The 13,285-nt window shown below is 42.5% G+C and overlaps 1 protein-coding gene across 1 annotated transcript in view; it reads left to right on the top strand.

Moving 5' to 3' along the window:
- Positions 1-13,285, top strand: part of LOC308315110 (CUB and sushi domain-containing protein 1-like) — a 694,698-nt gene that overhangs the window by 441,970 nt on the left and 239,443 nt on the right. Inside the window, exons 13-17 of the mRNA XM_080762946.1 lie at positions 1,087-1,269; positions 1,495-1,680; positions 3,512-3,652; positions 10,897-11,018; positions 11,868-11,940. Coding sequence (XP_080619072.1) covers positions 1,087-1,269; positions 1,495-1,680; positions 3,512-3,652; positions 10,897-11,018; positions 11,868-11,940 — 705 coding nt within the window. The remainder of the gene's footprint in view (positions 1-1,086; positions 1,270-1,494; positions 1,681-3,511; positions 3,653-10,896; positions 11,019-11,867; positions 11,941-13,285) is intronic.

Genomic DNA, 13,285 nt, shown 5'->3' with positions numbered 1-13,285 from the left:
CCCACAGGTTGAGAACCACTGCCGTAAACTGCCAGCAACCTAAAATGAGTTTGACACTCCTCTGGTATAGAGAGTCGTATTGTCTGCTCAAGCATGGCGTGACGATGGCTTCGCCTTTCTATAGTCAGTAATGCCTGATCACTGCATGGGAAGTCTGGGTGCGACACCCCTTAGAAATGTACTTTAGTTAACATTAACAAACTGTTGGAAGAAAGAATGTTCACTCTTGCAATGAGGCTAATTTGCATAGAAATGGCTAGAAATGCTTGGCAATGCATTTATGGGTGCATTTCACTCTTTTGTGGTTGTTTAATTAACAACTTAACTGAACTTAACTGAACCAGTTAAGTTGTCAGCATGCACTTATGACTGAATAAATCTTATGGGAAGGATGCAGTTCTCTCTGTAGTATTTGGACAATATAAGTGATCAATATTATTGGTCATCTGACATCCAATAAACAAAAGTAATTGAGAGAGTGGGAGGGAGTGAACGTAGTCGTAGAGGATCCAATGTGATGGAGAGGATGGTGCAGGGCCTTAGTCCAGGGCCTTAGTCCTACTCCCACAAACCCACAATTCAACATTTTGGTTTTAAGATGTTGATATTCATTTTGTATTCATCCTTAGGACCCCAAATCACACCTTAGAAAGCATGAGTGTCTATTTCAAACAAAGTGTTTTTTGACTGGGGGAAATTGCCTGTCATAATTTGACCCCCCAGTATTAGGCTGTATTAGGATGTTGATATCAGCCAACACTCCCCACTCACTGGTATAAATTGATAATTAAGACAAGACGCCCTGAGGGCGAGAAGCATCCGCCTGGGTGACGGCAGACTGCTGGGTGAGCGCTGGCCATATATGGAGCGTGTCTTGAATGTACAGGGTTTGATGAGGTCAGATCAACAGTTGGAGGGAGTGAACATATACCGTAGTGGATAAAGTGGTAAAGTGCAAGTGGTAAAGTGCAAATACCTCAAAATTGTACTTGTGTACAGTACTTAAGTAAATCTACTTACTTTACTTCTCACCACTGTTGAAATGAATAGGCAACATGGAAACACATGTGCTTCTGTGTGTTCCAGAGATTGATCGTGGAAGTTGCGGTGACCCTGGGCTGCCAGTGTTTGGTCGTCGTGGCGGGGATCGTTTTCTCCATGGCGATGTGCTGACGTTCTCTTGCCAGTCAGCTTTTGAACTGGTGGGCGAGAGGAGTATCACATGTCAGCACAACAACCAGTGGTCAGGGAACAAGCCAAGCTGTGTGTGTGAGTAGTACAACACTTCCATTTGTGGTCCTCTCCTCTCCTCTCCTCTCCTCTCCTCTCCTCTCCTCTCCTCTCCTCTCCTCTCCTCTCCTCTCCTCTCCTCTCCTCTCCTCTCCTTAGGCAGTGTTGGCTGATCTGAGCGAGCTGGAGGGGTTCTAGGGTTGGACACTGGCATACTGTTTTTATATACCCTCCCATCTCTCTCTCTCTCTCTCTCTCTCTCAGTCTCATGTTTCTTCAACTTCACGGCCCCATCTGGGACAATATTGTCCCCAAATTATCCAGAAGAGTATGGGAACAACCTGAACTGTGTGTGGTTGATTATCTCTGAACCCGGGAGCCGTATTCACCTCCTCTTCTCTGACTTCGAGCTGGAGCCTCAGTTCGACTGGCTGGTGGTCAAGGATGAAGGTAAATAGTCATATCTTCTAATGTCCATGGTAATATAATCTGCAACATTAGCCAAGATAGATGTATACAGTCTAAGATGGATTGGTAAACCGCATTAACCCTGGCATACATATTTTCTTTTCCGTTCCAAAATAGCAGATCTACGAGACTGTCACCATGTTCTGAGCCTGTACGTCGGTGATAGCTATCACATTGTCATATGATGAAGTATATAGTATTCACTTGGTTAATGCATGGATAGGTGCATCATATTATGTATTAATTAATTTAGTGTTTTATCATTCCGGCGTTTAGTACCTTTTTCATGTTTTGTCCTCACGGTACACTGGTAAATCACGGCTTTGTTGCCGGTTGTATTATGGGCTATTGAATTCAACTGACTCGAGGAAATATTGCCAGTTTGACTGGCAGGTCATTAAACACGAAGGTGGGTTTAATTGGATGGGTGTAAACAGAGTTGTTTCGTGAGATTATTTCCCCCCAAAACACGCCAAATTGCAAGGCAATTAGCCTTGTTGTACTCTGTGAAGTTGCACTAATCTGCTGGGTTCAGCCTTTTCCTCCGTCGGTACTGGAACTCTGCTGAGTGTCACTTTATTGAACGTAGTAATATATCACTGCTGATAGATTAAAACCTTAAACCTATTTGCTTTACTTGAAAAAGCGTATTTCCTGGAATTCTTCAACAAACTTCAACAAAGACAGAATTTTCTATTTAATACAGACAGTATATAAAGGACCTATAGAGTTTCAATTCAAGTCAAAGAAGTGTCAAGTGGCATTATTGGAATAAAGAAATCAAGTTATTGTATCTTCTCTCTTTCTCTACAGTAACACTTCTGATATTGACTGTACTGTACTTTTTTGTCCATTGCTTTTTCAATGACTTATTTTTAGTCATCGATTCACATTGATTCAAACTCGTACAGCAGAGGGAACGTGAAAGAGAAGAAAATACAGGATCTTTGTAAGAGAATTGATTAAAAAAATAGTTTTCAGTCTGTATTGAAAATAATATAAAAGAAGAAAATGAAAAGAGAAAGGAAATAATGGAGTTGTGTAAGAGTTACATGTCTAGCTACTTATTTTATTCCATGACTCTTAGACCTTTTTAATTGTCTGGAGAATGTTTAGATTTTTCCACAAGAAAATTGTGTGAGAGTGTCTTGTCCCTTCAAATTAGATCTGAATAATTAATAATATTCAAGTGTGTGTGTGTGTGTGTGTGTGTGTGTGTGTGTGTGTGTGTGTGTGTGTGTGTGTGTGTGTGTGTGTGTGTGTGTGTGTGTGTGTGTGTGTGTGTGTGTGTGTGTGTGTGTGTGTGTGCGCGTGCGTGCATGCTGTGTTTCAAAGTCTTCATTCAATCTAAGAACATCTCAAGGAACAAAACGTTCCCTAGACTCCCTGCAGTTCTTTCAGAGTCTGTCTTCTTCAAGTGAAGTAGAAAACAATAAATGTGTTTAATTATGAACTCATTCACTGCCAAGAATGTCTTTTAGGTGAACGCGTTTTATGTGTTTTGGGCCAGCTTTGCTGGGTTTTTTCTGGGTGATTTCCCCGCCGTCCACGGCCATTATAAGCTCAATCTTTAAAACCTTTTTTTCCTCTGAATCTCGGCTGCATGAACAGGTTGTGATTGAACAGAATACAGAACATGGATGTTCTTGGCTCATTTCTGATTTCGCAGCCTCGCAGTTACAATATTAACTCTTCTGAAGAGAAGATTTATGAGTTTAACTGACTTAGTTATGGCAGATTTCGCTTCCTTTGGGAAAGGAAAGGGAAGGGGTTTCCAAAGTTTAATTACTACTCTTAATGCTACCTTGTTCAGGTTTGTCTGAGCCCACCACCTTTGGAACGTTCTCTGGCAAAGACGTCCCGGCACAGATCGCTTCTAATGGACACATCATGAGACTGGAGTTTCAGTCTGACCATTCCAACACTGGGAAAGGCTTCAACATCAGCTATACAAGTATGCACCGTCTGTCTGTCTGTCTGTCTGTCTGTCTGTGTCTCTCTCTCTCCCAGTGTTTGATGATAAGAGCATCCCTCACTTCACACAAAAGATCACGGGATCTATTGAACGTGAAGGGGGAGGTGACATATTGCGACTACCCATAGTATCCCCCTAATGTAAAAACCTTGGTCCCAACAGCTGCACCCCACGACTGACACAGCCCTGGATAGGCAACCAGGACTGGCATGAGATCTGCCCTCAGAGGAGCACAGTTCTCTATAGTTTCCTTTGTGGTCATAGAGTACATGTTACACGCTAGCTGTGGCCCCTAACTTGAATATAATGTCAAATATCTATTTGTGAGGGAAACTTTGTGAGGACAAACTTTTGACAGATTTGTACTGAAGAAACTAAAATTCAAAGTGCCATATTATCCTTTTTATGGATTTTGGGCACACGCCTAGTGGTGTTCTCTTGGCTGCCACCTCAGAACCATCTCCAATGCACTCAATTCAAGCTGTGGCTGGAGGGCATGGTTTTACATCAACCAGGCAGAGTAATACATGCAATAAGCCATCAGGCTGACAGCGTCGCCATCATTTGTACTTGACCTTGACAAGTTTTGCCTCACTGATCAACTGTTCAGAGCTTGACATTTCCCATATGTCTGCCTTTATACAGTACGTTTCCTTTGAATCTGAATAGCGTTGCCTACACTTGTTAAATCCCGAGTGTTGATTTAACGCAGAGAGAGTACAAATGTAACCAAATGGACCCGCACGGACCCATTTCACTCTTTTTTTCACTGTGTGAGTGAAAAACTGATGAATGAACGCTGCAGATTATACTGTGTATAATCGGCCGTTGTCCATCCAAGTTTAACTCGTTTTCCCCGACTGATGACCTGCGCTAATGTTGATTAATTCTCCACAATTTCCATGTTTTGCTGCACGATTGCACACACTTACTCAAGAACCATGTCTCCAATTATTCCGAAAGAGGTGACATTTGACAGATGAAAATACGACACCCCTCCCCGCCCCTCTTTGGTGTCAGTGTGTTTGATAAAAGGCCCTAATTCTAATCCTAAAGCCTAGTTCAGACCGATGATTCGCGACGTGAAGAAATGGTTTTAAAAAGTTGCAGAAATATGCCAGCAGTCTGAATTACCCCATTGGGGGGCGCCTAATGACCTGTCCAATTACAAGCACCATGTTTCTGATCACACAAAAAAATATTGTAACTAGGGTTGTCATTTTCAAATAATCAGTATCGGATCGGGACATCCCTGTATCAATATTATATCATGATATTAGACTGGATATTGCCTGTGATTTTGGATATTGTGATATGGCATAAGTGTTCTATACAAATATAAATATTGGATCAGGAAAAGTCGGTATTGGCAGATACTCAAAATCAAATGATCGGAATTGGATCAGGAGCAAAAAAACATGATCGGGACATCCCTATTCATAACGTTATACGCATGTTTCCCTCTCTGTCCTTGATTATACAGTATATTCCAATATTATCTGGGATAATGATACACGTAGAGACAATACATCCAACTATCGCCTTGTTTTCTCAATCAGCGCTAACATTGAAATAGCTCCCAGGACCGATTTAAAAGATCAGCTAATACGTTTGGCTGTCAACAGGATCAAGAACCGAACTGATGTTACTAGTAATACAGAGATAGGCAGATAATTGTGACCACAATGTAAGTGGGATACTGGAAAGTAAGTTATTAAAGGTGTATATAAACAGAGATGCAACATGTAAACCTATGAATCTTTTTGTCACAGGAAATCAATTCCCAGTTCCTTGGAGTGTAAGCCCGGGTAAAACAATGTACCTGTAGTCTAATAGTCTGTCATCTAACAAGTGGGTACATTTGGTTAAATTGAGGTTCTATTACTAAGCAAAATCCAGTAGTCTTCACAAATGGCATATTTAGGGCAAGTGAGTTCATGGCTCATCAGTAAACGATAGTCAAAGTTTAACTTATGAATGGATGGAGCGCATACCATATATTTGTATTCATCTATATGTATGTACAGAATATTGAACCCGAGGGTAAATGTATTACCATGTTGTGGTATGGACATAGGACTAGCCCCAAAATTATAATCAATACCATCATTCACTTCAATAGTTCCACCTCAACAAAAGGACATATATTTTTCAATGTTTTTCTGGATTGCTTTTGGCTTAAACACATGCACAGTGTGTGTAATAAAAGGATATGGTAATAGTTGGATCACAATGATCATTAATGATGACCAAATCATTATTTCAAAAGGCCATGAATAATAATGTGTGCAGACTAGAGGGATTCTATATATTCATGAATTACATCATTCTGTAAATGGAAGGTTTGAACATGAATGAACAAGGCTGGACTGCTAATGTCCCTCTGTGTTATAAAGATAAACTGAGTAGAATGAATCAAATACTTTGTGTAGAGTCAACACAACATAATATAACATAATGAAGTCCTTTGACGAAAAAATTATCCGTTGATGGGATAGTGAAAAATAATGTATGTATAAAAAAAGTAAAAGATTTGGTCCCCTGGTCAAAGGTTTGACCTTTCCTGGCTTGGCTAGATGGAGGCACGTGACCTTTGAAGAAATTATTATGTTGATTGACTGTCTCTGAAGAGTAATAATTATCATTGTCAATTAATGACATTTAAATGTAATCAGTTACTTACACTCATTACTATTAACACTTTGACTTCTATTCACGAGTTGCTCGAGTTAATTCATTGTAGAACACTTTCCCTGTGATTCGTGAGTTGCCCGAGTTTTCATTGTTTAATCCACGTTTTTTATCAGTTTTAAGTCATATGGGCAATCCACCGGACAGAGTGGGATAGGAGGCACGTTTTGATGACGTCATCGCAAAAATCGTATCGTAAATTGTCAACATTCAAGCTGTTAACACCCTGAGTGCACAGGACGTCCTATCAATTAGTAACGACCAGCGCTCAAGACGGAGATTGATCAAAAGGACGGAGATTATTGATATCAAATCCGGTCACATCACTCCACAGGCTGGGAGCGTCTGTTGCGCAACACTCAATGTTATTTTCCGGTGGGTCGTCATCGAAAATGTTCCCCATTTTAGCCAACGAGATTGAAAATCTTAAAACGTTAATGACTCTTTATCTAAATCATTCCGTCCAATTCTAAGAAGCAGGAGTTAATCTGGTGTCAGTGAGGTCAGATGTAGAGTTGCTGGCCGGTGGCGTCCTCCGTGAGACTCTGGCGGTGGCGTCCTCCGTGAGACTCTGGCGGTGGCGTCCTCCGTGAGACTCTGGCGGTGGCGCTGCTGGCATTCCCTGGCCAGACGGCGCCACCGTCGGCAGTCTCTTCCGTGAGAGTGTGGAGGTCGCGCTGCTGGGGAAGCTCGGCGCGTGCACGCATCCCTCTGGGTTTTTTTCCTTTTTTCGCCTTTATTTAACCAGTGTTTTTACTGGCATTGAGACAGTCTCTTTTACAAGTGTGAACTGGCCAAGAGGCAGAAACTAAATTACACTTAAAAAAGTGTTTTTTTGGGTGGGGTGACAGCAGACTGCTGGGTGCCAAAGCACCAGTGCTGGTGCTTTGGCATGGGATCAACTTTGACCAAAAGATACACAATGAAAAATACTACTATCTGGCAGTGGGGGCAGTGTCTTGACTAGTGTACAGGATTTGATGAGGTCTGAACCGCAGCCAGCCTTTCTGCTGATGTAGAGTGTAACTGTAGCGATAACTACAGATAATATTTGTGACTGCAAAGAAACGGAGATGTTGGAATAAGAGATGCAAATAAACAGCTTCTCTTCCCTCTTTCTACACTCTCTGGGTGTGTCTCATGCATGTGCACATTCTAATCTGCACGTTTCACGAATGCACACACATACGCACACAAACACGCACACATGTGCACACGTTTGTATAGGGTCTGAAATGAGTTATACATTTCTGTAGCTTTCGTGTCGATCATCCCCCCCCCCTGTCTCTCTCCTCTCATCTCGTCTGTTAGATCATTAGCAAACAAACCCAGGGCACCTGCCCAGCCACAGGGTGTTTGTATGCTCTAGGTGGGCTCAGGCTAATCTCTGGAATGTGACTACTCTAAGCTAAACATGACAGGGTTGAATACACACAGAGATAATTCCGTTCGCATATTTCCATATCTGTGGAAATGTCATATTCAGTGACAGCCGCATGTTAATAGTGATGTTCAGGTCTTTTTCTCTGGTTCCGTCCTCACGCCTAACAAAGACACAAGATTTGCAACATAAGATATTCGTTAGATCCTTTTTGTCTCTTTTTTTAGAAAGCATGTGAAATGACACACTTGACTTTTCCCCTTATATGGATCCATGAAGACAGGTGGGGCAAAATAAAAAACTAAAACTGAAACAAAAATGTTTGTTCAGTTGCACATCTGTAATTTCTCACTTTATCATCATCCTTCGACTATAACCTTGAGATGGTACGGTGCGTCATCTTTCCACCGTGTAACGCTGTTGCGTTGGGCCCCCGAGACAGTTGATGCCCACCCGTGCTGTCGGTAAAATAACATAATAAACAAACATATGATACAGTGTGTACAGAGATGCAATGTCAGTTGACAGAAATTTGATCCAGAGCCCGGTGGCTGCTGTTAGTACCAGCGGGCCGTCCGACAGCTCTGGTGGAAAGGATAATAACGTGGAGGGAGTCATAAGAGCCGAGCCAGGCTCCGCCAACGCTGCTGAGCTGCTGCCGCTCTGCTCAGAGTCGCAGCGGGTGTTCATCTCCATCTCGCAGCTACTGTACCACTGTACAGTATGCCGCTATAATGTTCTCTTGGTTTATAGACTGAAATGTGCAGCTTAATTGGGCTGTTCTGTGTGTTCCTTTCTTTTCTAAAATTAAGGAAACTGCCCAAATTCTGTCTGGCCAAAAATCTAAATATATAGGCTAATGTTCAAATAACTGTTATTTGTGACCATGCGTCATGCGCTGGCGCAGGGGCTGACGACCTTCCATTTGACTGGATCCTGTGTACGGTAGCTGTGACCACTAGCAAAGATTGCTCTTCGATGTGCTACTGTTGTCAGTGGTAGTTCACCACAGATCTGTTCTTTTGCTGGATGTTTTTTTTCCAGGAGATGTTAATTCTTAACACACCTAAGAAGCCTTGCGTATGCACTGTCCAGGCAGTCTTGTAGCTCCTTCCTCATAGTCCATGCCTTTGCACCACGTACAGCAGGGATAGACATCAAAGGGGGATTCAGCCCCTGCCCTTTTACCCATCTGTAAAACAACTGCCCTTTCCAGACCACGAATGCAGCATTTGCTGATCTACAAGCTCTCAACGTGTCGCAGTCCAACATGTTGAGAGCTTGTAGATCTGCTATTTTCGCTATTTTTGTCCAAAAGTGCCCTCTTTTTATGGGATTTCAGACCCTGCCCCTCTAACACTCTCTGCACGTCCCTGATGTGCAGGATTCTTTTGACACAGGCTCTGAAGAAAGCCAGCTGCCAGTCTCGGAGGAGTTTGTTGCAGGCATAAAAAGCTTGTCCAATTGTTCGTGGCCAGATTAAGACTTTTCAGGGCCCCAGGCTTAATTGGATCAAACACAACCTTCCCGACAGTATATTGAGCTCCGATATAGCGTCCTTAGTTTAACAGTTAAAGGGACACTTCACCCCTTTTGCAACCAGATATTATTATTATTTTATTGATGTTTGGGAGACAAACACTTTCGTGGAGTTTGTATGTGGGTAATTGTGTTTTTAAATCCTTCCTGGACTACAATTCCCCTAATGTTTTGGTGCACTGCTCCTCCTTGTGAATAGGGCTGTCTTACGGAGACAACATGTAGTAAAATATGTTTTTAGATACTAAAATATCTAAAAACACACAATAAAAACCACAGGAAAGTGTTTCTTGTCTCCCAAACATCATTACAATAAGATCTCGTTGCAAAAGGGGTGAAGTGTCCCTTTAACAGTCCTGTCTATTCTCAAATCAAAACAAAGTTCAAATTATAATAACATAAATCGATAACATAAAATACCATGAAACACAATAGAGGCAGGAATGATATTGCATTTTTAGATTTTTGAAACGTATATGAGCAACGTAATGAATGAATTGCATTTTTATAGCGCTTTTCCAAGTGCTCAAAGCGCTTTACAATGGTTCATTCATTCATACATTTGGAGGTGAAGCGGCGAACAGTCGACGCCAGCGTCCTCACTTCCCACATTCACACACCAATGGTGGCAAGCTCACGCCGACCATTGGAGGCAATGTAGGGTTCAGTGTCTTGCCCAAGGACACTTTGACATGTGGACAGGAGGAGCCGGGATTCGAACTGCCGACCCAGGGATCATTGGACGACCTGCTCTACCTCCTGAGCCACAGCCGCCCACGTATGCACACTTTTACATTTTGTCAAGTGCTGTAGTAACACACAGCTACAAAATACGCACAACTGTCATCTCCAAACGCATCGTTCTGTCCCGGAGCGCTGAAGCCTCATTATCTCTTGTGTATCGTCCTCGACGGAGTGTCAGCATGTCGTGATACTTGGTGCAGACAGCTTTAGCTGCAGACACATGAGCAGAGCAGCAGGTGTGTCGGGTATGGAGGCACGAGGCAGGCACGGAACAGGGAACCAACCCCCCCTCCAGAGCCCTGGGCCCCCCCCAGAGCCCTGGGCCCCCAGGCTGCATCCCTGTGAGCCTGTGCTAGCCTGTGCGTGTTAATATGGACCTGCAACTCCTTGCAACTCGCACTAATGCAACTCTTTCTTTGCAACTGCCATTGGGGATAATGGTGCAACTGCATGCAATTACTCACAACCATTTGGTCGCAACTTGCAAGGAGTTACGAAATAGAGGAATGGAAGCGCTGCAGGGATCCGTTAGTGGCTCTTAGATGGGTGCTCTTTGGTGATACTGTAAAACCATAAAGACAAAAGGTGTCCTTCCTCCAAGTTGTACTGCTTGTCAAAGTCTAAATTTCAGACTTGAAAAGAAAAGAATCCAAGGCACTCCGTCTTTGGTGAAAAATTAAATAGTTTATTTGATGATGAGCAAGGCAAATAAATAACATCAGGGTCTATCTGCAAGGAGTTACATTTGTGCGTTTGTATGTAAAGTTAGTTTAAATTTTCCTAAATGGATGAATTGACATGCTAATACAATGCTTATTTCTTTTAACCAATATGGGCCCTGCTCCTCCCCTCCTCTCTCTCTCTGCAGCATTTGGTCAGAATGAATGTCATGACCCGGGTGTTCCTGTTAATGGTCAGAGGTTTGGGGACCAGTTTCAGCTCGGCAGCTCTGTGGCATTTCGCTGTGACCAGGGATTCATCAGAACACAGGTAATAAAGAGCTAGAATCTAGCAGTGGTTCTCTGACCTCCTTTCCCTTTACCACTACAACATTTAGCTGCGAAGACTGTAAGAGAGTCAAGTGTTTTATTTCATTTTTACCGGTCAGTGGGTAGAAACAAAGTTTGACAGTTTTTCTTTCTTCCTCAGTGTACACGGCAATATGCTGTTAATTATTAATTAGTTTGATTTAAAGGTATAGGGTAAGTTATAGTTTTTGTTAGTCTTAAATTGCTTTGTATTCTGATGGCACTCAATGGCAGTGTGGTCCCTGAACACATTCAATGAACCATCGATCGGTCACAAATATTTTTCTTATTTTCGGTGAACGTGAACTGAACATACTGTATTTCTGCCTGATGAACGTCATTGTGAACTCGTTCATTCTGGGCGTGTGTGAACGTCACTCTCTCTCACAGTTCACTTTGTTCAGATTTCCATTGAGCCTTCCAGGCGAAAACTCAGCTAAAACACACCCTAAATAAAACAGTTGTGAATACGTAGCGGAAAACCCACCAATAAGCGCAAATCAGACGCCACATTAACATAATCTTTCTCTGCTGTGTGTGGCGTTCACTTTCTCTGGAGCGTGCAGCGTGCACTCGATGATGTGCCCTGGCGCTGAACCACAGACAGCCAGACACAGACATTGTGGTAAAGTTGTGAAGTGAAGCCTGATTTATTCTTCTTCGTACGACGTGTTTTGCACGCTGAAAATAGCTGATCTGCAAGCTCATAACACGTTGCGTCCGCGATGCGACGTCAGCTTGTAGATCAGCTATTTAAGTTATATATTGCAACATTTCATGTTAAAACTTGAACAACATCATTGCCGTTTAGGGGTCAGATCAGGTCACCTGCATCATCCAGGATGGAAATGTCGTCTGGTCTGCTGCCGTACCGCGCTGTGAAGGTACGCACGCACGCACATATGCACGCACACACATGCATTAAGACATAATATACATTTCCTTGAGCATACAGTACAACAGTATGTGTGTGTGTGTGTATGTGCATACATAAATTGAATGCAACATGCAACAACTGGCACATGTATGAAACCATAGCACCACATAAGCCATTATATAGAAAGCAAGGCTATGAATGTAGCCTTATGTCAATGTTTTTTAGGTTTAGTCTGATATCCCTCAACCCATACTCAATCATAGATATATTTTATTTTTCAAATTCAGCAGCCTAAATTGCACTATTAAGTTGCTGCCTGTTGTTAATAAATGGGATGCTGCAGACAATCAAATTGAAATGAGCTGTAGCCAAATAAATGTGGGATGCTGGGAAATATCATCCTGTAGAACTGGGACAGATAATTACGTGTCTCCCGCAGTGATTTAATCAGGCCAAAGTGGCACCCTAATATTACTGCTGTACCACTGCTGTATTGCTTTCTTATTGTGAATAGTAAAGCAGTTATTTTGTTTACTTTGTGGCAATGCTATGGTACAAATCTCACTGATGGCACACGTATTTTTTTATAGTATTATAATTATTCGTATTTAAATTACTTTAGGATTTAAAACAAACGTTTTTTCATGGCAGGCCTGACCAAATAGTGACGGGTGCAGGTCTTTTTTCCGACAGCATATTGATCCGAAACCTCAATCCTAACCTAACCCTAACCGCAAGCACGGGAGCAGCGCATGTCGGACCATCGCTTTTTCGCATCACAGCGAATGTCCCCCTGCTGCGGATTGGACCTTTGCCCCGTCGGATAGAATGCTGTCGGAAAAAAGGCCGCCTCCCATAGTGACATTAGCGAGAACCAAAATACGTCTTGGACAAAAATAAAGAAAACACAGCTAAGATGAAGTACATACAAAGTAGATAATAGTTTGGTGCAGTTAGGAATTGACGTCAATATCCTGGCATTGCAGAGACAGCTCCCAATGGTGTCGTGCTCAAGGCCTTTCACAAGGATATTAAGAGAGGCCAGCACTTTTACTTTTAGCTTGCTCTGCAACAAGTTCCATGGCAGAGGGCACAAAGTACTGTACATGAAAGCTATTCTGCCTGATTCACTTTGCACCATGGGGACAGTCAGCAAGACTGTGAATGAAGGCAGTAGCTTCCCTCCCAAGTTTTTCAGAGATGACGGAGCACAAAGAGACAAGCCAAGAATGGACTGTATATACTGTAGGTGTACCAATGACTTTGTGTAGACAGTGAAGACTGAAGACCACTCTAGGTGCAATGGCGGGTGAGGGCTTTACAGCTAGCAATAAACTGCAAATGCACCACAA

The sequence above is a fragment of the Protomyctophum bolini genome, assembly GCF_963924005.1.
Source record: "Protomyctophum bolini genome assembly, chromosome: 1".
NCBI classification, from domain to species: Eukaryota; Metazoa; Chordata; class Actinopteri; order Myctophiformes; family Myctophidae; genus Protomyctophum; species Protomyctophum bolini.
This window is presented reverse-complemented; position numbering and strand designations above follow the sequence as displayed.